General features: G+C 48.8%; 8 protein-coding genes across 8 annotated transcripts; 4 read left to right on the forward strand and 4 right to left on the reverse strand.

Annotated features, from left to right (window-relative positions):
* Nucleotides 1-533: 533 nt before the first annotated feature.
* Nucleotides 534-2,942, forward strand: LY89DRAFT_349182 (GMC oxidoreductase). Its single transcript, XM_018206907.1, has 4 exons — nt 534-1,029; nt 1,123-1,239; nt 1,287-1,403; nt 1,540-2,942. Exons 1-4 carry the CDS (start codon nt 650-652, stop codon nt 2,867-2,869), a joined length of 1,944 nt encoding a protein of 647 aa, XP_018062416.1. The 5' UTR covers nt 534-649; the 3' UTR covers nt 2,870-2,942.
* Nucleotides 2,943-10,082: 7,140 nt separating this feature from the next.
* Nucleotides 10,083-10,596, reverse strand: LY89DRAFT_725391 (uncharacterized protein; the record flags this gene model as incomplete). Its single annotated transcript, XM_018218974.1, has 2 exons — nt 10,083-10,378; nt 10,533-10,596. 2 exons carry the CDS (start codon nt 10,594-10,596, stop codon nt 10,083-10,085), a joined length of 360 nt encoding a protein of 119 aa, XP_018062417.1.
* Nucleotides 10,597-11,501: 905 nt separating this feature from the next.
* Nucleotides 11,502-12,934, forward strand: LY89DRAFT_659779 (uncharacterized protein; the record flags this gene model as incomplete). Its single annotated transcript, XM_018212526.1, has 2 exons — nt 11,502-11,885; nt 11,932-12,934. The coding sequence occupies exons 1-2, from the start codon at nt 11,647-11,649 to the stop codon at nt 12,932-12,934; spliced, it is 1,242 nt and encodes a 413-aa protein (XP_018062418.1). The 5' UTR covers nt 11,502-11,646.
* A 1,737-nt stretch (nt 12,935-14,671) lies between these two features.
* On the reverse strand, nt 14,672-15,601 carry LY89DRAFT_742357 (uncharacterized protein; the record flags this gene model as incomplete). The annotated part of the gene is made up of 1 exon (XM_018220812.1): nt 14,672-15,601. The coding sequence occupies one exon, from the start codon at nt 15,599-15,601 to the stop codon at nt 14,672-14,674; it is 930 nt and encodes a 309-aa protein (XP_018062419.1).
* Nucleotides 15,602-15,872: 271 nt separating this feature from the next.
* LY89DRAFT_600716 (uncharacterized protein) lies at nt 15,873-16,853 on the reverse strand (the record flags this gene model as incomplete). The annotated part of the gene is made up of 3 exons (XM_018210167.1): nt 15,873-16,109; nt 16,181-16,524; nt 16,580-16,853. Coding segments are annotated over 3 exons (855 nt in total), but the record flags the coding sequence as incomplete, so codon positions are not given.
* A 4,379-nt stretch (nt 16,854-21,232) lies between these two features.
* LY89DRAFT_765531 (uncharacterized protein) lies at nt 21,233-21,596 on the forward strand. The gene has a single exon (XM_018221674.1). It carries the CDS (start codon nt 21,272-21,274, stop codon nt 21,590-21,592), a length of 321 nt encoding a protein of 106 aa, XP_018062421.1. The 5' UTR covers nt 21,233-21,271; the 3' UTR covers nt 21,593-21,596.
* An 875-nt stretch (nt 21,597-22,471) lies between these two features.
* LY89DRAFT_765537 (uncharacterized protein) lies at nt 22,472-23,543 on the reverse strand (the record flags this gene model as incomplete). Its single annotated transcript, XM_018221675.1, has 3 exons — nt 22,472-23,018; nt 23,052-23,427; nt 23,506-23,543. The coding sequence occupies 3 exons, from the start codon at nt 23,541-23,543 to the stop codon at nt 22,542-22,544; spliced, it is 891 nt and encodes a 296-aa protein (XP_018062422.1). The 3' UTR covers nt 22,472-22,541.
* A 702-nt stretch (nt 23,544-24,245) lies between these two features.
* LY89DRAFT_600623 (DUF92 domain-containing protein) lies at nt 24,246-25,237 on the forward strand (the record flags this gene model as incomplete). Its single annotated transcript, XM_018210163.1, has 3 exons — nt 24,246-24,431; nt 24,490-24,722; nt 24,805-25,237. The coding sequence occupies 3 exons, from the start codon at nt 24,246-24,248 to the stop codon at nt 25,235-25,237; spliced, it is 852 nt and encodes a 283-aa protein (XP_018062423.1).
* Nucleotides 25,238-26,938: the final 1,701 nt, after the last annotated feature.

A 26,938-nucleotide genomic window follows, 5' to 3' on the forward strand; every position in this document is an offset into this window, starting at 1 on the left:
TAATTTGATGTCTTACCTGCAGTTCATATTGTTGGTTTCGTTCGTTTCTGCAAGCTTATTCTTTGTCCATCTCAGCAATATAGCACACATGAAGCTTACATGCATATGAATCGCTTAGTACGATCCAGTATAGTTCACTCATGATGATGTGCTTGAGAACCTGGAGCTGTTTCTGACAGTCAGCACATTGAATGAGGTACCGTGAACAGTCAATCTTTGCTTCTTACTTGAGATTTCATTCTGGTGTGGTCCAGTCTGACTCTCACCGCATCTGTGCGGCCGCGGGTCGGATCGAATTGTGGAAGGTCAAGCTTGGCAGGCCTGTGGTCTGACATGCACAGCATGTAATTCGGGAAAGACCCCGCATACATAAAACCCCTGCATGCAGAATTCTGAAGTGTGGGAAAAGATCCCATTTGCTGAGTATGCCGCAAGCGAACTAGAAGGCGGAATATTTATGTTGGTAACCAATATTCTCCAAGCCCTGATGTGACCTGCTCTGCAGCAAGGCATGCATGTTAGGTTCGTCAACCGGGACATCCAGAGAGAAAGCCCTAAAGTAGTACAAAAGGGTGCTCCTCCATTCACTTGAAAGACCTAGCTAGTACTATTCACGCTATCAATTTGCTTGTTATTCAGATTTACGAAGATGAAAAGTCTATGGCCTTCACTTGCTCTCCTATTCGTCCTCATCGCAACAAAAGTCATTGCAAGTAATGACACTTACGATTATATTGTTGTCGGATCTGGGCCTGGAGGTGGCACTTTGGCAGCCAATCTCGCAAAAGCTGGACAGTCCGTTCTCCTCCTCGAAGCTGGTGACGACCAAGGCGAGAATCCGGACGAACTAATTGCAGGATGGGCCTTGCTTGCTGATGGAGACCCACTTATGCGATGGGATTTTTTCGTCAAGTATCATTCGAATGAAACGCTGAACGACGAGTACAAACACTTGACTTGGAGGACTACTGATGGCCAGTTCTATGTTGGCTTGGATCCTCCTGCGGGAGCCGTCAAGCTTGGTGTTTAGTAAGTCGCCTTTAGACCCTATCTTTGACGGTCTTGAAGCCCATGACTTTAGTTTCCAAGGCTCTTAATATGAGCATGAGGCTGATGGTTAAGTTATCCTCGGGCAGGGACCCTTGGTGGTTGTTCCACGCACAATGCTTTGATTGCTGCACTCCCTAGCAATAGTGATTGGGAGTACATCGCAAATCTGACAGGTGATCAGTCCTGGACGTTAGTCAAAATTCCGACCGCACATGAGGACATGCTAATAAAGCCAGGCCAGAGAATATGCGCCAACATTTCATCCAGCTTGAAAATGATCACGTGGTACCCGTGGGAACTCCTGGCCATGGATTCAGTGGCTTCCTCGACATTTCGGTCAATACTGCTGAATTGTACGTCGAATATTACCCTTATTACAACCTGTTTGGATCATCTCCCAGGACACTTCCTCCAACAAGATGTGTTTTTACTCTACAGATGAGCTTCCTGGCTCTTATCTATCAAGTATTTTTACTGACTTGTCAGCAGCTTGCAGAACCAAAGCAATGCTGTAGAGGTCTTTAAAGCCACTGCATCAGTGATAGGAGAAAACCCTGCCAACATTTTCGATCTCCTGACAAACGGCACGGATCTCAACAACGATGATCCGAATCGTGATCAGCAACTTGGCTGGTTTGGACTTCCATCTCATAGAGATCTGCTTGGGAGACGAGTCAGTGCTCGCAATGCCGTCTTCGATGTATTGAACGCAACAAATGCCGGCGGGTCAAAGAAATATCCTCTGACACTCAGCGTACATTCGCTGGCAACTAAAGTCCTTTTCGACACGTCTCAAGATATCCCTAGAGCTATAGGAGTAGAATACCTGTTAGGTGAGAGCATGTATAGTGCAGACCCCCGCTATAATGCCAGCAACTCAGGAATTACAAAACAAGCCTTCGCCCGCAAAGAAGTCATTGTGTCAGGAGGGTCATTCAACTCCCCACAACTCCTTAAGCTGTCTGGAATAGGTCCGAAGTCAGAACTGCAAAATCTTAGCATTGCAGTCATCGTCGACCTTCCGGGAGTAGGCTCAAACCTAGAAGACAACTATGAGATGGGTGTCGCAGCCTCTGCTAGCAAGAATTTCACATCAATTGGCCCCGTTTGTACCTTCGGAGCGCCAGGTGACCCATGTCTTCCTCTTTGGTACGAAGGAAAAGGCCCATACACGCAAACTGGCCTCGGAGCATTGATGCTAAAGACCAGCCATGCAGCGCGCGACGAACGTGATCTCTTCGTTTTCCCACTTCCCGGCGGAGTGTTCCGAGGCTACTGGCCTCAGCAAACAGTCAATGTTGTGCCAAGCGATCCACCCAGCTCATTCGATTTCTCGATGGTGAAGATGCATGGAAACGGTCGCCTCGGCACAGTGGAGCTCGCATCGAACAACCCTCGTGATACTCCCTTGATAAATTTCCGCTTTTTCGAAGGGCCAGGTGCTGATGCAGATTTGGAAGCTCTGTCGGAGGGAGTCGATTTCGGACGAAAGGTGTTTGCTTCTATGGCTGCCAATGGCAGTGATCTTGCGCCCTTCACGGAAATTTCTCCTTGTACAGGGACAACGGAGTGTGATGTGAAATCGTACATCATATCCCAGGCTTGGAGTCATCATGCTACTAGTTCGTGCTCGATTGGCGCTGACGGCGATCCTATGGCGGTCTTGGATTCGAAGTTTCGTGTGAGAGGGACGAAAGGGCTTAGGGTTGTCGATGCCAGTGCACATCCAAGGACACCAGGTGGATTTCCTGTGCTGCCAACTTTTATGCTTGGCATGAAAGCCAGTGACGCAATCTTGGAAGATGCGGAGAGTTGGTAACGAGTAAAGAATGAATTCGGACACGCCTTTCTTGCTGAGTCGCGAACCACGTGATCAACCGTCATGCTTCTCAAGGCACAGCACCCATAGCTTTATCACTTCTTATTCTCTAGTAATCTCCCGGAAAATGTTAAATTTGAGCTAACTATTGTTCACATTCTCCTGCATCCGACTCCTCGCACATCGTCTGCCATGAAACCAATCGAATCAGAACTGTTATTCTCCCATCTCTCCTGGGTAATGAAAAGGTAGTGCTGCAATAAGCTGGCTTCCCCAAGTATTGTATACTTCTACAATGTAAGCCACTACAGTAGTATAGGTAGAGTTCGTACATCAAAGAAGACTCTAATGAATAATTTCTATTAGATAAGACTTTCACAGTTCTCTTCCAGTTGAGACTGTTCAGACTGGAGGATATCCTCGCAAGCTTTCCAACTCTCTCGAATCCATCACTCGAGCCTCTCTTTGGGATCTACCTTTGTCCCAAATTTCTCAATATCCTCCTCCGACCCCTCAACGCTATTATTCTTGAGACATTCTCTCCGAATCTGTCTTGCAATACCACCCATCTTCAGCACCCATCCAGCTATCCAATTGAATTCCCAATCAATGTAACACCAAAAGACGACAAGACAGCAGCCGAGTGTTTGCACAAAAGCTCAACACCTTCAGTAGTTTGGACACCAGTGTTCCTAGACCAATGGCTGAAGGGTATGCTTGCAAAGCATAGTGCTGTCACTATACCCCACTGCAACGCATAAATCTGTCCTCTCCTTGAAAACAACGAAATTTCAACAGGACTTGTTTGATATGGATCTGCGAGATAACTGGCAAAAGCTATCTGTGCGTGTTTGGCGCGCTTTTCGGCACCCACAGAACCTTTCGACGCGATCCTCCCAAAGTTTTTGAATGCTGATTCTAGAGCAGCAGCCCATTCCTCCTCTTCTTCCCTGCTGGGAACTTTGATATTGTTGGACCTGTAGCCGCTTACCATCGAAGTGACGGAAGGTACCAGCATTGATATGGAGATGATTATCGACTGAAAAGGTATTTCAAGATGAATTGGTTTTGCGAGGATGCCGGGTCCGAATAAACAACCGGCTAGAAATAAAAGGACTGCTGGGATGTATACTAGTAGAAAGAGTATGTAAACAGCGATGTAGGTAATGGAGGGTCATTGGCGAAGATTCAAATTTGGCGGAGAAGTATTAGACATGGTGGCGACTGAAACTTGTGCAAGATGATGTTGTCTGGATATTAGATAGAATGGGGGCATAGACTAATTAAATACAAGATGAAGGGAAGACGTTCAAACTAGCGGCAGAAGGGTAAGACATGACGTGGATGTCCTATCAAAAGTTACACATTGTGGATCACTAAAGACTCCGCCAGTAGACTAGACCCACATAGTATGCCACGATGTAAAATGATACCCAAAAGCTTATCGGAACAATAAAGAATGTCCTTCTCTAATAACAGAATTCTGCAAAGATTGGAGCCATGGAAAGAAGATGAATTGTATTGTACAGATGCGCCGGCCTTTGCACGTGTTGCGCGAGCATTCGACAAGTTGCATGGTCTCTCTGATACTTTGAACGAGATCATGCGCATGATCAAGGAAGATGAAATACAGCAACTATTACAAAGCTCTAGGCGTGCTATGATAGCTATTCTCAAGCCTCGCGTTAAGCGTTTGGCAAAATCAACAGTTGATGGTTGTCGGTCAATTGTTCCCAAATCGCAAGACTTGCATACTCTGGACACTGCTAGTACTAGAGCTCGAGAGTCTGATTCGAGTTCGGAGGTCCAGAGAATGAAAGACGGTGCCATACGCGAGGGTTTCCGACGTCGCTGGTACTGAGATTATGAGCACTCCTTCATCAAATGTACCTAGAGGACCAGTGACCGAAGATTGAACTGAGGATGGAGAGTTTAGTGAGGATTCTGAAGCGGGTAATATCACATTCACACCTTCTTCGAGCGTATTTGGAGACGATGATTACATGGATCCAGAAATGTGTTTGGATGTTAAACATGAAGCGCTATTCTATATAGTGTATTGAGATCTGGCTAATGTGGGAACTTATCTTGGATTTGGGGGTTTACACGTTCACTCTATGGCGATGAGTAGATCGAGATAGACAATAATGGCATAACATCGAAACATTCCCTGAGTGCAAACGAGTAAACGTAAGGTGACATTACCCAGAACGTTTCAGTGTGGCGAAGTTAAGGATCCCGAAGCAAGGTCTACATTCCAGTGAAGATTATCTTCTTGGCTCTCCTCTTTTAAAGACTCGCAAGATTTATTATCGCATGAGACGCGTGGCGAAAGTTCAGACGCGTTCCGTGGAATGAAATGTGAAACCCATTTCAGTCACGTAAAGCACTTCTCATATATGCACGCGTCTCCCTTTCCTCATCGATTGTTTTCTAATTCCGAGAGGTATATTGAATATCACAAGCATGTGGGCGCAAATATTGATTCCTTCTTTGCTCGTTGGCACCGCGAGCTGTATATACATTCCTTCACAAGCGACAAATATCGTGTCCAATGTTCTATCGAGCTCATACCCAACGAGCAGTTTCTCCAGACTTTCATTCAATACAACTTACAACGGCACGAGCTGTCTTAGCAATGGTACCTATTCGAATAGCACGGGGAGCTTCAACAATAGCAGAGCCTTCTGCAACATATCATTAAGTTTGAGCTCAGCAAGTCTCGCTACGACTGTAGATCTGTCAAGTTTCTTTCCTTCGAGCATCCCAACACCAGCATCATTCATTGCGCCAAGAAATCTCACCACAACACAATCATTGAAGACTCCGCCATCGAGTACTTCCAAAACGGACAAGCCAAGTATCCGAGGATCAAGTGTGTCGAACGTCGTCTCGGTCAGCATTCCAAAAGTGGAAACATCAAAACTCAATTTCACAACAATAGCCAGCATAGAGGCACTAGCAACAGGATTGCATGCGAGTAGCGGAAAAAGTCTTGTCAGCAGTATCTCGGAGTCACCAGCTCCAAGTCCTACTAAGCGTGATAATTCGAACGTTCAGACTCTCAGGTCCAGGACTTCCAAGGGCATGCCAACATTGCAAGCCACCCCGAAGTCAACAGCATCTGCTGGGTTAGATACAAGAACAGGAGTTCAATCAAACCCGGTCAAACAAACTTCAACAACATCGGGAGAAGTCTATCTCACCAACCCAGTCGCTTCTCTTCATACTTCACTTCTCAAAGTGGGAACATCAAATCTCGGAGTTCCAACTCTATGCAACATACTTTCCTCGACGTCATCAAGATTGGATGATATTAAGTCAGATGCCAAGCAGGGATCTTCCATCGTATCTGTGGGCACAGCAAAACTTGGCAAAACCATTCCAGCCAATACTCAAAGCACTTCAGTAGTGAAGGCTAGTGCTTCTGGCTTGGTGGTAACGGGTTTTTCTCCAGCTGCAGCACCGACTGCATCAAGAGATGTTTCATCCTTTTTGGAAGTGAAAGCAGTGAGCTCCTCGAAGACGTCCAATCTCGCACCAATAACAGTCCAGAATATTGGTACAAGTCCCTTGGCCGCCTCGCCAGGTCTTCCTACGAAGAAAGTCACAAGTTCGAACTTACAAGTAACAGCTTCGTTGAAAGGCCTGTCATCATCCTTATACAAGGTTCCGCAAAGTAACACTGCATTGCCTTCGAGTTCGTCACGGCAAGGTGATCTTTCTGGTTCTGCGAATGGTGCATCCGAGAAGATTGTCAGCACCCAAATCCTGGCTAGAGGGGCTTCTTCAAGACTAGACATCTCAAGTACAGTGAAAGCCGGGCTCAATACCGGCACTGCTTTGAGAGCTTCGGACGTGACACCAAGCGCGTCGAGACCAGATGCTCTTTCAACCGATATTAAAGGAGTTTCTACCTCGGATGCTGCTCATCGTAATTCAAATCTCCTGGTGACAGGCATTTCAATCCTCAACGTCTTCAGTACGGGAGATACTGGCTTTGGAACAAAGATAAACTCTGCCAGTTTACCAAAACTGACCTCTACCAGCATCACTCTCATCACATCGAAAGTTATAGGCAACACTCAAGCTGCAACTCCCATCATATCACCAAGGAAGCCAGATCTCAGCACATCGATCATAAACCCACTCTCGTCCAAGGGGGATGTGAAGAGTCAAATTCAGTCCATTATAGCTGCATCGAAGAAAGTCGAGTCAAGCACAGACCAAGAGGTCGGTTCATCTAAGCTTGTTGTCCAAACCCGCTTGGTATCATTGATCGTACCTTCGGATGGACCCGAGATCAAGACCTCAAAAGTAGACACAATGTTGTCCAAGATCAATGTCAATACGGCGATACCCTCACTCGTAGCATCTTCTAGAAAGGCTGATGGAGTCACTTCTAAGTTGGATGCACCTTCATCTAGGATCAACGAAGCTACACTAATCACATCCTTCGTGGAAACTTCCAAGAAAGGTGTTATGGGTAGTTCAAAATTGAACGCAGCTTCGTCGGTACTCAATGTCAACACACCACCAGCATCATTGGCACCGTCTTCGAAGAAGGCCGACAAGAGTACCTCGAGAGTAGACGCAGTTTCTTCCGACCCTGGCACCATGACACAACCCGCAACTTACCTTGCATCCAACAGGAAAATGGAGACTACTAAATCTGAGTTGAAGCCTCTCTCATCTGGGGCTGATGTCACTACGCCTGTTGCCACTTTGATAGCCTCTGCAAACAAGCTGGACACAAGCACATCAGCTATTAAGCCACTTGTTTCGTCCAAGGCCGACGTTGACACACGTTTTGCCTCTCTTGTTGCATCCAATCCAAATTTCAAGACTAGTACCTCAAATATAAAAGCTATTTCTTCCAAAGCAGAGATCAGCGCACCGCACATGTCTTTAGTGGCTTCAGCAAAAGACCGAGAAACCAGCACATCAAATGCAAAGCCGGCCGTATCCTCTAAAGCTGGCCCAACTCAGGCTGCAAGTCTCGTGGAATCAAACAAGAAAGCTGAAACAAGCACATCAGATCTGAGATTTGCTCCATCGTCTAAAGCTGAGATCACATCTCAGCCCGCATCTCTTGCAGCTTCTGCAAAGAAATTTGACCTGAGTACGGTAAATGTACAGCCGATCTCGTCAGACGCGGGTTCCGCTATCGAATTTCGTCTACCTGCACCGACCTTAAGGAAACCATACACCACCAGCATCTCACATCTATCATTTCATCCATTTACCCCAGCTTTGAGGAGTGCAGACGTCAGAACCTCACATGTGAAGCTAACTTCTTCCGAAGACGCTGTTATAACTCAGCTTCCATCAATTGTTGGTTCCTCCAAGAAAGTTGAGATCAGTACATTAGACGTGAAGCTAGTCTCTTCAAGGGAGGACATTCCAAATACTCAACCCACCGGGATGCCCGGACGATCGACGATGCTCAAAGTCAGAACTTCAAATCTTGTCCCGACGTTGTCTCAAGACAGAGCCAGCCAACAACCAACTGCGGCAATGGAGACGGTGAGAGATATCACCAGCGCCGCACGCCTGGTTACGACTATGCTGAAAGTCGAACTTAGTACAGCAAAAGATGCTACAAGCGATCAAGTTTCAATACCAGGGGTCATCAGTACCGTGGCAGAGGGAACCAATGCTCAGTCACCATCACCGCTGAAGACATCGATGGCAATCGTAGCAAGCACACTGGTGCTTCAACGAAGTGGCAGTAAGCCAGCCAACACTATGTTAGTCTTGACAGAGACTCAAAAGCTCGACATCAGTACAGCAGCAGACATCACGAACGGTCAATCGCCATCTCCCGTTAAACCATCTCTGGCACCCCTAATCAGCACTGCAGAATACGCCAGCAATGCTGAATCACCATCACCTGTCAAGACAGTGATCCCGATTCCCACAAGTATAGTCGTCCACGTCCCCAAAAGCACTTTCATCAAACCCCCACCGCCGCCCCTCAAGACAAGCGGTCGCCATTTCGTGCAAACGTCAGCAAGACACGAAGCACACCACAGCTCAGCTCCAGCCATACTAAGCCTCCAACCCGCTTCCAGCATCTCAAACCCTCAACCCACAAACTTCATGTCTTTCGAACCCAACCTTCTGACGGGCAGCATCCTCAGCTCCACAACCTCCCTCATAAAAGGCAGCACAAACGCAACCAACGCCTCCCCGCAGTATCCCCAAATCACCTCCTCCTCAAACGCGACCACCCACCACCACGGAAACGGGACCTGGAGCGCGCCCTCGAATTGCAGCTCCGTCTCAAATTCAACAGACTGTGTGATTGGGAAGATGAGTAATAACACAATGTTGTTGAACGCTACGAGCATCTCGATGAACGCGACGAGTAGCACGGTTATGTTGGTTCCGACGCCCGCACCAGAGGGCGATTGGATGAGCCTTGTTCCGAATCCGGGCAATGGGTTTGCTGCTATGGGGCTAAATGCTCCTGCGCCGCCGAGGGATTGATGGTGATGGTGAGTTTTGTGTCCGGGATATGGGATAAAAGCTAATATCATCTTAAGGGGTCTGAAGGATGGATAGATTCATGTATGCAAATTTACACGGTATATGAGAGCGTTATAATGTTATAATGGATAGAAAAGAAGAAACAAGAGAGAGATTGGGTCATTCTAGGAGTTCGTTTTGCAATTATCCCAGCTAGTGGATGATAGGGCTGAAGAACGCCGAGATTTCTTCCATGTATACAATTATTAAACTGCGGAGGCATTCTCTAGGCGTTTTGGGACCTGTGTTTAGACATAACAAAGATAGATTTGCAAACAAGCAATAAGCGCGTGACAGGCGTGAGCGAAACGTGATGACCGACATTCCAGTGACACGAACACAGCTCTGTCTACGCGCGTGCCTGGATGACGCGAGCCTCATTCTTGATCCTGTCGGATGAGCTGATGATACTTGTTCTGTAAAGCAAGGACAATCTAGATCTCGGCTCCTTTGCCGGAACTCCAGAAGGCCGCTCGCCAGAGAGTTTTGTTCCATCCAAAGCGTAATGTCAAGTAATTTCAGGAGAGCAAGGAGCAAGCCGAAGTGAAGTCCCTCTGATTGTTAAGGGAAAGCACTTGCTTCTTGACAACCAAAACCCAAAGGCAAGACTGGCAAAATGAAGCTCTTCGTCGGTTTCTTATTTCTGCTCTTCAACGCGGCGAGTGCCTTGGCTCCTCCTAGCCTACCTCCTCCACCGCCTCCTCCCCCGCCGCCAAAACCCACTCCATCGCCGATACACTCCAATCCATTGCCAGTGCCTTCGGAACCTCCTCCAGCTCCTCCACCACCAAGTCCTTCTCCCATAAACTCGGGCTAGCCCAGCCCAACCCTGCTCTCCCGGTCTTTTCTGGACTTCAGCCGCCGAAATCTGGACTTCCAGTACCACAGCCAAGTCCTGCACCATTAACCTCTGGATACCCAGCTCCGCCGCCGTATCCTCCCTTGAGCTATTACCCACAGCCACTTCATCCAAGTCCTCTGTCCTCAAAGTCTGCCAACAACTTACCACCCGACCCTACAGCAAGCCCAGCTCCACCTCCACCGTGGATGAGCGCTCCTCCCCTTCCGCCACTTTCCTCAACGCCTACTAAAACCCTAGGAGTTGTTCAATGGAGCAATTCAACGAGCTTACTGCCTTCGTCGACAGCTTCAGCGTGTCCCATGCCATCAGGGGTATCCTTTAATAATACTGCCATTGGTGAGACTGCTCACCCATAAACAGATACAAGCACTAACTCGGTACCAGAATACGGACTCTGCGCCGGAAATTGCTCAACAGACACTGCTGCAAACCTGACATCGACTTTCGTCCAAACTCTCGTGACATCCGACTACACCAGCAACTCCTCGACGTATTTTTGGGATATCCTCAACGCCACCTATCCTCAGTTCAACAACTTGAATGTAGCAAGATGGAAACCGCATAGTGTAAGATTTGGACAAATCAAATGATATCAAAGAAATAAACTAATGGTAATGTAGAATATAACAGACGACGCCTTTACCTGTACAATAATGCAAAAGATTGGGACGATATGGGTTTGTACCGCATACATATATGTACCAGGCATGCCGGTCAATGTTGTTGGACTGCCGCCTCCGCCTTGGAGGTTGGGACCCTTTCCTCCTGGTACGGTTGTGGTTATTGTGTGTAGATTGAAGCTAGCCCCATTGCTTCCCAGAAGGGGGTTGATTGGGTGACGGAAAGGAGCTATGGTGTTTGTGGGAGTTCTATTCTGTTGAAGGGATTTGCAGTGAATGCCCAATATGAGACTAGAAGGGCTCAATATAAATGGGGAATACAGATTGAAATTAAGGCTTCGTTGCGCAGTTGCCACTCACTGAGAGCTTTGAAGTGTGCCACAAGCAGTCACACATGAGCTATTCCTTTCTTGCTTCTACAACGCCACAGCGATCACACTGCAAACATCAACTTTGATAGAGGGAGCCTCGACTTTGAAGATCAAAGTCGAGGTTGAGATTTATCAATACCCGGAAGACCGGAGCCGAGACTCACTGCGCCGCACTAAAAGTTAAGCTTACTAACAATAGATTTCAGGGCTTGCGATAGCGTTTCAGGGTCAGCATCGGCCGTGGATAACGCCGTTGAATACGAGAACACGAGCTGTTGCCTTCTCGACGACGAGTTCGAGATATTTTCTCAACAGTGATTTTCTTTCTCTTTTCTTACTCTTTCTCTATCACCCACCTTCACTTGATCCATCTTCCTCCCCTCTCTGTCCAAGATGGGCTCCAGCAAACTGAGCCAGCCTCCGGCAGCTTATCGAGATGATCCTGACTATGCTGAGACAGCTTCAATGAGCTCTGCAGTTCTTCTCGACGACGTTGAATCCGCCTTTCCAGAGGAAGAACTACCAGCATATACCGATGAACCATCTGCCCCTCTCGTAGACCCCTCTTGCTCCTCAGAGTCCGCTGCCCCTCCTCCTGCTTCCGAACAAGCAATTCTTCATGGCTATTACTGGTATGCCCCTCTCCCAACACCCTTTGGCAGCATTAACAATGGTTAGCCCACCTTGCGAACTTCCATTCTCGACCCACGATCTCAGCTACACCGAATACCGAACCCGATTCCCAAATTACTCCACAGACAGCAATCAACTCTACAAAATGATCCGTCACCAAGCTGCTCACTGTCCCTCCTACTTCGTCACAATCTACGGCACACACACTGAGACTCGACGAAACGGAAACAAGGAAACAAAAGACAAGATCACAGATTTCCACCTCCGAATCAACATCTCCTACCTCCTCGGCCAAATCGGCAGCGGGAAAATGGAGCTCCTCGCAGACAACAAGCGTGGCTACCGCGGAACTCGTCTCGCAAGCCTAAAACCCTCCGTCTCTGCAGACGAAGAGAATGCCCCAGATGAACTTCGTCGCTGGTGCGATCGATACGTCGCCGATCCCTCTGGCGTGAAATCCTTCCTCCTCAAACGCAAAATCCTAAACCACGATACCAAGAAACTAGAACAGCTGATCCGCTCCGCCATCTCCGAGACGAATTACCGCGGCCACGTCTCGATCGACTTCCCCATCCAGCACCAAAAAGTCCTCGTCTACTCCCCCGGCCGACTGAACGAATGGCGCATCACGGTCTGGATCAGATGGTTCTTCTACCTCACCTTTCTCTGGATCTTCGCCTGGCCGGTCCTCTTCTTCATGACGGCCCGGTACGAGGTCGTGAAGGTCAACTATCTGTACGCGACTGAGGAGAGTGGACATCCGGCGAGAACCTGCTCGGTGATGTCCGAGGTGGAGTGGTATTATCGGTGGCAGAGCGCGATTAAGAGAGCGGCGTTGGCGAGGATGGTGTGTAAGGATACGTGTCTGGATGAGGAGTATAGGGCTCAGACGCAGTTGGCGGATGAGAGGGGTGAGAGGGTGGGCAGGGAACCGGATATTCCGAGGACGGGCAATACGTGGGCGGATGGGGCTTTGGGGTTGCTGGGGCAGGGGTTGAGGGTTGCGGAAAATTATAGTAATGCGAGAGGGTGGGGTGCTGATACTTGAGGGGGTGGAGGGATGTTGTAGCGGGTTTTGGCGTTTGGGTTGGATATCCGGAGTGGGAGTCTCTTCTGTTGAGCTACGGCCACAATGATGCCCTTGAACTTTTTTAAAAATTTTCATATATCGCATGAATGAACGCTATGGACTTCAATACTTAACTTTCCATAAAATCCTCACTTCCTCCTGTGCCTTTGGCGAGTGCCAGGAAAATTGTCCCCAAGCTTATTCAACAGTTTACCCGCCTGCATTGCTACGCTATGTCTGTTCTTCGATTGTTGAAATTCATTGAAGGAACTACCCTCAAGTATCAGCAAAGAGCGAACAGATTACAACCTGCTACAAACAATCAATCGTTGAAGGGTAAAGGATCACGGAATAGCGGTACTTGCTCAATCTTTGCTTCAGGAGAACAAGAATGCCCTTCCTCAATCGCGAGCTCAAATGCTGAAATAGTATGTATTGTATTTCAAATACGCACTACCAGGGCCCCAAGAGGGAAACTTTGTCCGAATATGCCCATCCGGGAAGCACCCGAGGTGAACCAGAGGTAAGCATGCCATCAAGCTAATTGGATGATTAGAGACGAGATGTTTGTAAAACTCACAGCTATGATTGTATTTGGAGCAAAACAGTGTCTCTACCTACGCCCTCGCTTAATCCTCGCTAAACCCCCCTCAGTGCCAAACAACCAATGAAAAAGAAACAGCAATAAAAAATTCCCCTCAATCCAAGTACAAATCAATAGAACCCAAAGACAAAACGTTTAAAGCACCCGAAGGTGCAATAAACGCCCAAGTGCGAAACTTGTCCGATCGAAGATGCCCCCGGGCCGGGGTGACCCGGGAAGGGAGGGGGCATGTTACAATCCAGCCCGGGTGCGCCAAGTCGACAAGGCGCTTGCTGGATTGATGGGTGGGAATTGCTTATTCGAATCTATCTATGGTTACTGGCAAGCGTTCGAAATGGGACTAGCTTGGATTTGCAGCTAAGAACTTGGTAGTGGTGGGTGACGAGTGAACGCGAGTTCGGGTATTCATTTTTTGGGGGTAAGGTATTGCAACTGCCTGCAAGGGCTATGGAGTCATAGGTCCTCGTGTATTTATTCACAGTCTTGTGGAACTTTACAGCTATTTTGTTCATAGCCTTTTGGTATTGAATGGATTATGATTGAATTTAAGTGCTATTGTCGAGCATTTCTTAGCTTCAGTAATATTGATATCTTTCCAATTGGTGAGGAAGGAGAGGGGAGAGAGGATCCAGGCGTCGGCGGTGGAGACGTGGAGGGCGTTGTTGCCGGATGGGGAGGAGCAGAGGGGGAGGGACGAGGGGATTAGGGGGTGTGGAGAAGGGGGGAGGAATCCGGATCTTTGGGCGGATGGGGAGTGGCAGGATTTTATGTGGGGGGTGGATGTTATGAGGGAGTGTGTTGAGGGGTGGGAAGGGTTGGTTGAGAGGGTGTCTTTTGGAGGTTTGGAAAAGGGGCTTTAGTGAGGGTGGTTGGTTATTGAGCGATAGAGAGGCAAAGGAGTTTTGGGCGTAGATAGTGTGATGGGTTCAGAGCTTTGCAATTTTGGTTTATGATACGAGTCTTCATTTCGAGTGAGTGCTACCGTGACCTTAAAATCAGTAGCAGAATACTCAAAGCCGCATTCCCATCCTTGTCCTTGTCAAAAGTGCAAATCATAACCCCTTAGCATACACTGCGAAGAACATTCTCCCCATCCTGCCTTCCTCGCTCGCTCAATCCTCAATGCCATCCCACTTTTTGAAGACACCAAAGCCTTGCTTGATCTTAAGCTGTCTATCCTTATTCAAATCTTCTTTAGTAACCTCAAGACTCGAGGGCGTAGGCTTGAAGAAAGAAGGCGAATTGAGACCGTGGGGCGTGTCGTCCTTTTCCTTATCCTTGCTCTTTTTCTTGTCCGCCTTCTTGATCTCCTTCTCATTCTTCTCCTTCACGCCTCCATTTAGAATCTCACCTCCTAGTTTCTCCAAGAACTCGTCGGCCTCCTTGAGATGCTTGGTGCCCGCAACATGATCAGGTGTGACAGGCTCGGCAAACATATCGAGAAAGCGCTTGTGAGTCTTTTCGAGCTTCGGCTTAACGTTCTCTTTCTTCTCACCAGCCATACCAACAGCACGTCTCAAATCCTCCTCTCGAATAACCAACTTCTTACCCCTATTCTTCTCAATGAACTTGGTGATGCCAGGATCGAGGTTGCTCTCGCTCTCATCATCGCTGGAGGTTGAACTTGAGGAGTCGTCGTCGGCTGAGTCAACGCCAGTAGATGGGATTTCGATTGGGGCTTCGTCTTCATCTTCATCTTTGGAAGAGCTAGAAGATGAAGATGAATGTTCTTGGATTGCGAGTCTGGTCGTCTTTGATGGGGATGCCGTGCCGGAGGATGAGGAAGACGAACTTTCTTCGGTGGCGATCTTGACTTTCTTGCGTGGGGGCCCTGAGTCAGAGGGGGAAGATTCGTCTTCATCAGAGGGTGATGAAGAAGCGTCAGAAGAGGGGATAGTGTGTTTCTTTGAGAGAGGTTTGGCTGCAGGTTTCGAGGGAGAGGCACTTGGCTTTCCGATGGCTGCGGCGCTCTTGAGCGTTGCGGCGGCGAGCATGGGATTCGATTTCTTGTACATGCTGCTTGCTGTTCTTTTGGTTCCCATCTTGAGGGAGTTTGTGGGTGTGGTGGGTGTGGAGAGGTTGAGGTTGGGTCGGGGAAGTGTGGGAGGTATCGAGGAGAGTTGCGGGTGGAGGTGGAAAGAAAGCGATCTAGTGGGAAGGTGAATTCATTACTAGTGATCGAAGCTGATATGCTGTTCAACTTTGAAAATGATACATGATGCATGTTTTTTTCAATTTTACTACCATGGCTTTTGGAGGTCTAGGTCGCCTAAACCAAGTAGTGCTCCTTTACCTCTCCTCCCGTATGTTTCATCAAACAAGATCCATGTCCGAGTGATGATAGAACCAACTTAACCTTCTCAAGCTCACGGGAGCCTCCGTATACAGAGGTATACCATTGATCGCAAAAGCCTGGATGAGCTTCTGACCCTCCGCTTCAATTACCCATTCTAAGAACTCCTCTGCTAGCTCCTTGTTCGTAGCGTTAGTGCCTACCAGAGCATGAACCGGACATAACAGGGGATCTTTCTCATCATCTCCGCCTCGTTTCTAGGTTCTTTGTCAGATGATTTCTTGCAACGGTCTCGGCATATCTCTCAAAGCAAGATAAGATGACTTACGAAGACCATCATGTTCTCCCTGGTCTCTGCATCTGCAGCGAGCCAAGTGCCTCCTTCAATGAGTGTATATTCTTGCATTTGCGCAGCCACTTCCAATGCTTTGGGCGACGTGTTGACATATCTGTGATACCAGGACGAATGTATGTCTGACCACGGAGCCTGGCCAATCGTGGACCACAGATTCGACTCTTTCACATTGGCGGCCGATGCGTCAAATTTAGTCAAGAAATGAATCGAAGGCGACGCTCCTGACGTGCAAATCCCCGCAATGAAGAGCGTGCTCAGCAGTTCGAATATCGATTGGCTGCCATCTGTAACCAGGCCCGCGGGATTCCTTTTCGGACCTGTTATCTCGATTGGGGGCTTGGGGGGCATCTCACGCATGGTGGAACTGCGTACCGCCCAAGACCCAATGATCGCGGAAGCAACACTCGCGTCGGCTTGCTACCCCTTGTGCGAGAGCGGTCTTCTGAGATAAGAGGTGACAAGTTACCGATATATCAATGACATTTTCGGCCAGGAGGTTGAATGGTCGCGCGTCCACTTCGTACCAACCTACGGCGAAACGTCCCAGCTTGCGATCACTTGCTGTCGAACGGACGAGATCTTCTGCGAGGCCTTTCCACAAACCAGAATAGCCGGAGCTCCCAACACCAAGACGGAGTTTGATGGGCGAGTTTTGTTGTCCGTACACTCCTGACGGTGCTCAGAAGGACGGCGCCTCTCCGTCTCTGTAGATGTATGAAGCCATGTGGAAGGTTCGAGCTCGTCCAAGTCGTACAAAGAGAGAGAGTTCGGATCGGGTGATTTTTGACAGCTGTTGTGTTAAGTCTTACAAGGTACAAGATCAAGGATATCATGATAAGGCATACGGCATAGGATCCTATCGTCGGGTCTTTCCTGGCGTCTGGTGCTCCTTTTGCTTTCTACCTTGTAAAAGGATAGAGCAATTTCACTGAGGTTTCATCTCTTGATGTTTGTGTAACCCTCAAGGTCTAAGACCCCGCATACGCTGGAGAGCTGCGCGCGTGACAATTGTGGAACCTGAGCAGGAAAGATGAGGCTGGAAATCAGACGGGATGAACTATTGGGTGCAACTTCAGGCAGCAGCAGCAGCAGCAAGGAAAATGTGAAAAAACAAGGTCAGACATTCTTTTACTTGAGGTAACACAAGAGATTGCTGGGGCTCTGAGCATCGACGCCCGGCTGCGTTGAGAGAGCTCATGTTCCTTGACTCATTGCTGTTGAAAGCCCTGGCCTGTAGCTAGTTGCGCTTCGACTATTCATTCAATTTATCGCGCAATTTATGGTCTTGTTGAATAGCAAGTGGGACATTGCACGAACTTTTGTGAGCAACTGAAGGCTTGAATCTGGGCAATGTCCGTCTATTAAAAGCTCGTCAGAAGTAACTAATAATGTCAGGTCTGCGTCTCACCAAGACGCTGCTTGCGCAAGCCTCTCCTCCCTTCCGACTGATCGCACCCAAGACACAGCTCTGGAAGAGAGGGATCAGTCGAAGGATTCGGCTGCATCATCTGGAGCTCAAGCAGAGAGGACCCCCGGTATGGCAGAGGAAAGATATGTTGGTTGTAAGCAGATTCAGCGGAGACAGACATGGAGGGCCTTTGTTCATGTGGTACCTTTCCAGCAACCAGACAACTTCCGGTTGAAGGATACCGAAGAGAGTAGGCTGGGAATCAGATTTCTAGATGCCGTTCCGGCCAAAAAAGCTAAATAAATGATTCAATTACACAGTTGTCCCTTCTCGATTTCTTTTTGGCATGCAATCTGGCGACAATGTTCCCAGGCTTTGAGACCTCGAATCATTCACGCCTCCACTTCAAATGGTCTCGGGGCAGAAAGCAGATCATACGGACCTCTACACTCTCTCGTGGTATTTCCAAGACGTTCTGCCGGAATTCTGTCCCGTGAGGCGGATAGTCTGTCTGGTAGTTAGCGGCTTCGAGCAACATTTTTGAAATCATTACATGGCTTAAGTACAGACCCGCGATTTTGGACCCCTCGTTGGACTCTGGCATCCAAGATACTGACATGGTGACTTCTGTTGGAAGCTGGTGTGATAGATAATACCACTTATGCCATTCCCGGTGGTGCAAAAACAGACCTTTCTCAACCCTGTCAGGCATCACTTTGTCAACCTCTTTGAGATCTGTTTTAAGCGCCGAACGACGATCGCAAAACATCAGCGGTGCATTGATGACCTCGCGCAGAGGACGCCAGCAACTATATCTCCTTAATCGTGCTGTTTTGAGAAAATTGGGAATCAACGTGCCGTTACTTGATAATCATCATTTGATGTGTCCCGGACTCTGCTAAGTCCATTTCTTCTGGAAGCAGGTGCATCCTAAGCTGATCCCATCCGCCACCACAAGAATAATCTGTGATTGTCAGTGATCCAGAATTCGAACGCATCAAGTTCAAAGAGCCTCTCACCGCAATGAATCGTGCTGCCTACTCCTCGTGCTTGGTTTCTGATGCCCTTCTTCTCCTTTGATGTTGGTGCGTTTCTTCTGAGCTGTGCTACCCCTAAGAGTGAGTATTGGGCTACTACCTACTGGGTAGTTTATGCTTACTCGCCAATCAGATAAGAAGACTTCACTCGAGCCTGTTTCTTGCTTCACGAGCCTCATCATCTTGTCCAAATACGGCGTGATTTTGCATGTCTCTGCTGGAGACTCGATATCTTCAACCACAGAATCGACGGAAAAGCTTGCCACGTTCATCGACAAACATCAATTAGTGCCTCCCCAGCAAGACTTGCGCCAGAACGATCGATCCCCCGAGTTCCCCTTCAAACTGAGGAAGCGTTGGGTTTTTCACGAGACTAGTCTCCGCCAGCTCGTTCGCCGAGACTCGAGAGATCCGCTGTAGCTTGAGCATTGCTGTGACCGCAAGGGACGCGTGAGTGTGTCGCGAGAACGAGCCGTCGGGACGTGGAATGAATGCTGTGCTGACGAGGAGACGGCCCTAGAATGGAAACCCCTCGAATTCTGGTCACGCTGAAGGAGCTGGTGTGTCTTGGGAAAGACACCAATGCCTTTCTGCAAACCGTCGACGAAGTTTCGAGGCGAAATCGCGAGCTGGAGGCAGGGCTACTACTTGGAAATGCTGCACGAGAGCTAACCCTACCCGGCGGTGGATCCGCAACGAGCGAACAAGCAGCATTTCATTTGCGAAAGCCGCTGAAGAGAGAGATGCTTCTTCATCCGCACTCGTTTCTACCGCGCCTGTGGACGTTGTCCGCATCAATCACTACGACAGTCCGCCGCATGCAGTCGTGCCTAGCCTACCTACTGGCCTGCTCCTGCCAATGCCATCGCAGCTCGTCATTCGAACTGAACAAATGGCTCTCTTCGGTCCTGGGCATTCTGTTTGTTTGTGGGCTTTTCAGGCCCGCCGATGTTTGGAGGCGCGGAATGCACCGATTCGAGATGCGCTCAGAAGGATGATCGTCAGTTGCGGGTAACGTTAACGTATTATTTTCCCACTTGGATGTTCAATCTAGTCATCACTTTCATGGCAACGTGGACGGCGGGTGGTCCGGCGCGAGGCTTCTTCAACGTCGCCCGAGTCGTCAATCCTGCTTCCGACATCTTCACATTCGCACAACAAGGTCATACCGAGGGAATCAAATTGCTGTTCTCCGAAGGGCGTGCATCGCCGTTCGACGTAAGTGCCCACAATGGACGCTCCGCGCTGAATGTAAGCCAAGTCTCATCATATCTCTGCGCGCGCTCGGGAGGCACCTCATTCTAATACAACAAAGTACGTCCGCTAAATGAAGGAATTTTCGGTTTGCAATTACACATAGTCGAAACGGAAAACCCTCCCATTCAACAAAGCACCCGACCAGAGATATACACTTCAGAGGTATGCTCATACTACATCAAGATACCTAAGATTAGTTTATGTACCAATCCCAATTCTCACTCAAGGCTTTATGGACTTGCTTCGCGGCCTCCTGGTCCAGCTCATACACTTTATTTTGTTCTTTAACATTGCTCAACTTAAGCTATAGCTACATACTTAAAGTCATAGGTCTAATATCCTCCTATTTATTAATAGCGGCTATTAATTGTACCGATATATAGTTTTATCTAATATTATAACCAAAAGAAAGAAAGCAACTATACTCGACTAAACAAGATGATACGAACTATGAAAGCCTCTATAATAAATTTTCAATTTAAATAAAATAAAGCGATCGGAATAAATTATAATACTATTTTCCAAAGAAAATAATACTAAAATTTAATAATAATAACCTAATTATTATTAATAATAATTTAATTAATAATAATAATACCTTATAACCTTTTATAATAAATAACGCTATAGAAAAAGCGTAGCATAACAAACAATACTAACTCTACACAACTAAAGCCGCGGCCAGGATAACACTCTAAACACCGCCGCCATCCGTTCCTATATTCGTCTCGTTTAAGGAACGTCTTTGTGCGGATTATAGAGAGGCTGGAGGGGAGTTTATATAGAAGGGACGGAGGACGGAGGACGGGGGCCGAGGGAGGTGAATGGAGGGCGGAGAGTGGAAAACGGAGAGCAAAGGACCGAAAGAGGTGAATTTATAGATTTACTAGCCGCGGAGAACGGTTCGGAGAGTGGTAAGGCTAAGTAAGTGAATTAAATTAGCAGAGAATAAGAACAGGTTGGAAAATAGCTAAGCTTTTTAGTCTTATGGTGAATAAAAGCACAAATTTGTCACACTACTATCCACATACTTGTTCTCCGTTTGTTCATGCGTTGTCGTCAGATACTGCTCATTCTGCTTCGCGCGTCTGCGATATCGCAAAGCGAAGAAGAGTGCAGTGAGGGCGCCAGTTCCTCCTGACTCAACACGCTGATACTGAACACGAAGACAAACAAACGCTGTAACAGATCCCTACTTTGAGCTGCAATCACTGCTGATTCCACGTAGATCCTCAATCGATTTTGTCTTGGATCACTTTCTGTCGGACCCTAGTCTGCCTGCCCCTCAATCAGGAGCTCATGCGGGCTTTCAGCATAGACATCAAAGACGATGCCAATCTTCGCAAGCGACGTTTCTCCAACATGCATCTGGTAGTCCTCGGTCTTGTCTCCGTTGACCCAGAACAACATCTGGCAATATCTTCCGACAAGGATATCAATGCCCAAGATTCACTCGGCAGGACGCCATTACACTGGGCCTCTGCTCTGCGCGAGGAGATGTCGCTGCTGCTTTCTAGAAGCCTTCTCGATGCCAACGCGTCGACTACAATCCGAGATAGTCGCAACCAGATGCCAATCCATCACTGTGCCATGACCGGAAATGCAGAGGTCATGAAGCTACTCATTGTAGCCGCTGCTCTGCGAACCGGGACCACCAAAACGTGGCGCCCTCGCGTCCTTTGAGGAGAAAATCCAGCAGTTAGAAGAATCTCTCGAAACTCACAAGTTCTACAGTCCAGGCTTGGATGACACGAGAGAATATCAAGGCAGCGCCGCGTTGCATTTAGCAGCTCGGTGCGACCACATCGCAAAGGTTCGGCTCTTGTTTCACGGGGCTGACATCGAGAGACACGACTCCCGACAACGGACTCCCCTGATGATAGCTACGTATCTACTGAAACGCACATGCGACCATCTCTTGCCTCGTCGAGAACGGCGCACGGACTGACCAGGGTTACGTCCTAAGAAATGACTACTGTATCCTCCACTACGCTGCCCGGTTTGGCGATGCGCGAACGAACGTTGATGCTTCTAAAAACGGTGAGGATCACAGGTTGCAATGTCGATGCTCGCGACAAAGATGGAAGGACGGCCGAGGAAACGTTCCATGCTGTACGACCGGATAGGATAGCCTTGACAGCGATGAAAGCATGCGTCTGGAATCCGAAGCACTTTTCCTGGGTTTGCTAGACTAGGTCCGCGAGGCCGAAATCATTCATGGTCGATGACCATTTTCCCGATGAAAAGAGTGGAGATAGCAGCGACGACGAGCTGGAGAAATGGTTTGATGCTAAAATGAAGCTCGAAGAGAGTTCACTAGAGAACCCAATAGCGGACTTGGTTGGAGATTAATTTAATGAAGTAGTTGGGAATTGAGGTGTTCTTTAGGTTCGTTTATGTTTTACGCCATCTTACGAGACACGACTTCTTGGGTTGAATATTGCATGTTCCTTGGTACAGTTATTACGTGGAAGTACCGTCTGACGAAATCATCGATTCAAGTGTGCTCTTCCTATCTAAAGCTATCAGATAGATACACTGTAGCTCTCAACTAATTTTCATCTCCCGATTAAAGTTGTATTAGCATTTTCCGGTAATGGGGCAAGCCCACTAACAACCTCGAACCAACAGCTCAACAGGCAAATTCCGGGGATCGATGAAGTCTCGCTGATATCTCAATATAGTCCTTCTCGTTCTCGCCCGTGATGATCCCGTGCCGAATCAAGAAATCCACAATGACCAGGGCACAATTGGTCTTGAACTTGCCTGCCGTCTGCAACTCCGCCACATCCATCAACTTGAAGTTCTCGGCCTCCATATCCTCCGGCCGAGGAATCAAGCTGGCCGGCAGAGGGAGGTCGTACACATAGATGCATTCCGGTTGCAGCAACCCCGTCTCGCCGCCCGCCCTCTCATCCCGGACATCGAAATACGTGACGACGCCCACGGCCTTCGCATTCTGCCTCACCAACCCCTCTGGAATCGCCGCCTCCTCCACCGCTTCCCGCACGATCGACTCGAACGGCATCTCGCCCGTGGCCACCCCGCCCCCCACCGTATTGTCCAGCATGCCCGGGTACGTCTGCTTGTTCGCCGCCCGCTGCGCGACCTAGTACTTGATGCCGCCGTTGGCGTCCCGCACGTAGGCGCTCATGTGGACGCCGTAGATCATGATGCCGAACAGGGGGCTGGCGGCGCGCTCGATGCTCAGCAGGAGCTGGCGGCCCGGTCCGTAGACGGGGAACCGCTCGTTGCGCCACTTTTGCAGGACCTGGAAGTTGCCGCGGGCCGCGAGCAGCGTCTCGGCCATGCGCGCGTCGCGGACGGCGATCGAGGTGCCTGTCAGCAGGACCATCTTGACGGTGTGCGAGACGATCCAGAAGCTCGGCCAGGCGATCTTGGAGACGGTGGAGGGCAGCAGCCAGCCGAGGACCGCGTCGCAGCCTTCGACTTGGAACTTGTAGTATGAGGCTACATTGGATTCGTAGAGTTCAGGCTCGCGGTGTCGGTAGGGAAACCTGTTCGCAATAGGACGGCACGTGTTAGTTTGTTGATCATCTTGTTCTTTGATAGCTCTCGAGTGGTTGAGAACGTACTTGTCACACTGTTTGATGAGATCCAGATTCGACAACATGATTGGGCGTGTGAGTTCGAGATGGAAACCAGCGTCTTTCCTTCTGGCTGGACGTATGCTAGATAGGTAGGTGGGTAGGTACGTAAGTAGGTACGTAGGTGAAGATTGAAGATTGAAGAGCAAAGATCACGAGTGACTGAGTGACTGACGCGGTAGCAAAAGCTAGCTGTTTCCGAAAACGAAGGTGTAATGGAGTGGAGCGGAGCCTCACGATGGAAAGGGAAGGGGGATAGGATCAATGGCAATCAATCAATGGACATTCAGATTCGGGACTAGCGTGAAGTTATTCACCGCTCGCTCAACATCAATGAGTTGGGGGTGGCTGTCTGTGCTGCGTTTGTCTAGACGGTAGGTACCTACGTATGTATGTGTGCAAGCTCTCCACCACCCCGCTCTTTGCAACATATCAGTTTTGTGGCATTTTAAAAAAATGCAGAGTGTGCTTCTATCTTGCGCGTCAAGTTGTGAGACCTTTCTTATTTTTCTGGTAATGCAAGACAATTAATTCTATTCCTGGTAGTCTGGATCGCCGTTTCCCTTCTCGAGTGGAGCGTTTGGTATGGTATGGTATTCGACATCATGAGACTGGAAGCGATTCCGCCCGCAACTTCGCTTCATTACAAGAAGCATGTATGTCCCTTAGATGGTATTGCCATTGTCAATAGGAACCAGAAAGCCATCTGAATTATCTTGAACGCCGCCATGAAGGCTTACATTGCGCTTCCTGCTGTCGCAGCGTTGGTTTATCGAGCATACTCAAGAAAGTCCTTGACCCCTCTAGGTATTGCATCTGCTGGGATGACCGGCCTTGCCCACGCCCTTCATCCCTTCAGTCTCCCGTTCGCGTTGCTGTTCGTTTTCTACTTTGGTTGTATGAGAGCTACGAGGGTAGGTTTGGACGCTTCACACCGGCCTGCTTTTTTGTTGCTGATGTTGTGAACACCAGGTGAAGCATGAAATCAAGGCAAAACTCACCTTGAACGCTGCTGGTGGGACAGGCGGCGAAGGCACGCGAATCCATACCCAAGTCTTCGCGAATTCGCTCTCCGGTTCACTTTTGTGTATCATGTATGCATTACATTACTATCTTGACGTCGACGAGAAACCTCGATACGGTCAATGCTGGACCTGGGGCGCTGGCGCAAGCACGCAGGACGTTCTCCTTGTGGGAATCATAGCGTAAATTTCTCCGACTTTTCCCTCCCAACCCTCAGGGCATAATATCCTCAATGGACAGAGGAGCTGACAACAGAATCCGCAGAAATTACGCTGCGGTCACGGCAGACACATTCTCATCGGAGCTAGGAATTCTCTCTACCAAGCCACCCCGCCTCATCACGTCGAGAACGTTCAAGCGTGTGCCACACGGTACAAACGGAGGTGTCTCCAGCGTCGGGACTCTCGCTGGCGTACTAGAAGCATTTCTGATCGCCGTTGCAACCGTCATCCTCTTGCCAGTTTGCGACGGGTGGAGCGCGTGGCAGAACCTTTTCTGTCTCTGCACCGTCACTTCCTGTGGCCTGTTCGGCACCCTCATCGACAGCTTCTTAGGTGGCTGTCTGCAGGAAACCATCATTGACTCCGACACGGGCAAGGTCCTCGAGGCAAATGGCGGGAAACGGGTAACCCCCCCTTCCCATCATATACACAGAATGGCCTTTTTTTTTTGGCCTCCCACGTTGTTTTTGTTCTAACTTTCGGCTCCATGTAGGCACGCCTGAATCTAGCCAGCGAGTTCAAGAAGCAAACGGTCATAGGTAACGATTACCTCGACAACAACGACGTCAACTTGCTCACCGGCCTCCTGACCACACTCGGTGCCATGTTCCTTTTCTGCGCCTGGTGGGATCTACCTCTGGATCCCCTTCTCCCCGAAATCCTCGTCCTGCTATGCGGTGGCTTGCTCGTCTGGAGACTCGGATAATACACTCCCGTGTAAAATAGTAGTTAGGTTAGCTTCTAGCGTAACCGGAAACCGCAACAGAACAATGCAAAATGAGCCATTCTCCTCCTCACGATGCAAATAAAGAGAGCGTCTAGTAAATCTAGCATTCCTCCCTCCCTAGAGCGCGGTAGACCCCCCATCAACCCTCAAATCAGGTCCAGTGACATACCCCACCGCATCACCACTCAACAACAACAACAACAACGTCCCCAAACCCCGCCAAATCACCCAGCTTTCCCTTTCTCCCCTGAGCCACACCACCAACCAACCAATTGCTGATAAATCTTCGTCTCCCTCTCTCTCCATGACTTCTTTCATCTCCCCTCTATATATATGTATATATCCCGTCATTCCTACCTACCCGTCTCTCACCAAAACTCAGAACTTCAAAACCCCACAAAAGCCGTAACCATATACCGACCCCGCACTAACACAACTACCCTAATCCCAAACTCCGTCCCCTCCACCGCTATCCGCCTTCGAGGCATCATCCAGCGTCTGCCTGCCGCTGCGGCAAATTCACAATAGCGGCTGACATGCTGCCGATGAAGACCATACTTCCCGTAGTAGAATTGCGGGAAATGAGATGTTCGGAAAGGCGAAGAGGGGAGTCCCGCCCGTCTACGTTCATTTCACGGAGTAGAGACGGTGGATGGATACGATCTAGGGGGTAATTACGTTAAGGCGGGGAGGTTACTAGGTGGTTACTAGGTGGTTCAACCGCTTTTGGTGTGTGTGTGAGAAGAGGAAGGATCTCGGTGACGGGATGGCGGTCGGAGCTGGAGACGTACGTCGGTGTAGTGGGTTTGTTGGTTTGGGGATACTTTCATGATATCATTAGCAGGAGGTTGAGGTGAAGAGAGATGTGAGGTACGTACTTCACTTGTTGGTGTGAGGATATGCGGCCTTGAAGTCTGAGATTAGGTTTCCTGCTTCTTTTGTTACTTTGTCTTCTGGGGTGGGGGAGAAGTTAGCGATGTTTGGATAGTGGAATGGAGGAGGAGGGAGAATGTGCTTTGAATGTCTACGAGAGCTACACTTGCACCGCTGAGGATCAATGCTCGGCTCATGACGAGACCGAGACTTTGTGCGCCGCCGGTGATGACGCAGATTCTACCTGCTAAAGAGAAACTTGGTAGAGTTGGGGTCTTGTGTTTGCCATTCTGAGTGAGGTCGACGTGAACCATGATGAAATTGGTAAGCGCGTGTTAGTGCTACAGTTTGAATGTTGTGGAGGTTATGAGATGTCTCGAGCTTGGCGAGAATAATGAATATATATGTCCTGCTCATATATATGGCAATACTTTACACTCGTATCGTACCACTTTTATTCGTGGAATCAAAAGCTAGAGGCTCTGGGACAGCATCTGATCGTTCCTTAATAAGTGGATCAAAGGGTTTCCGAAGAACGGCGAGATAATCCAAGAATCGTCTAGTACAGGTACCCGTA

Source organism: Mollisia scopiformis (genome assembly GCF_001500285.1).
Source record: "Mollisia scopiformis unplaced genomic scaffold LY89scaffold_34, whole genome shotgun sequence".
Lineage (NCBI taxonomy): Eukaryota > Fungi > Ascomycota > Leotiomycetes > Helotiales > Mollisiaceae > Mollisia > Mollisia scopiformis.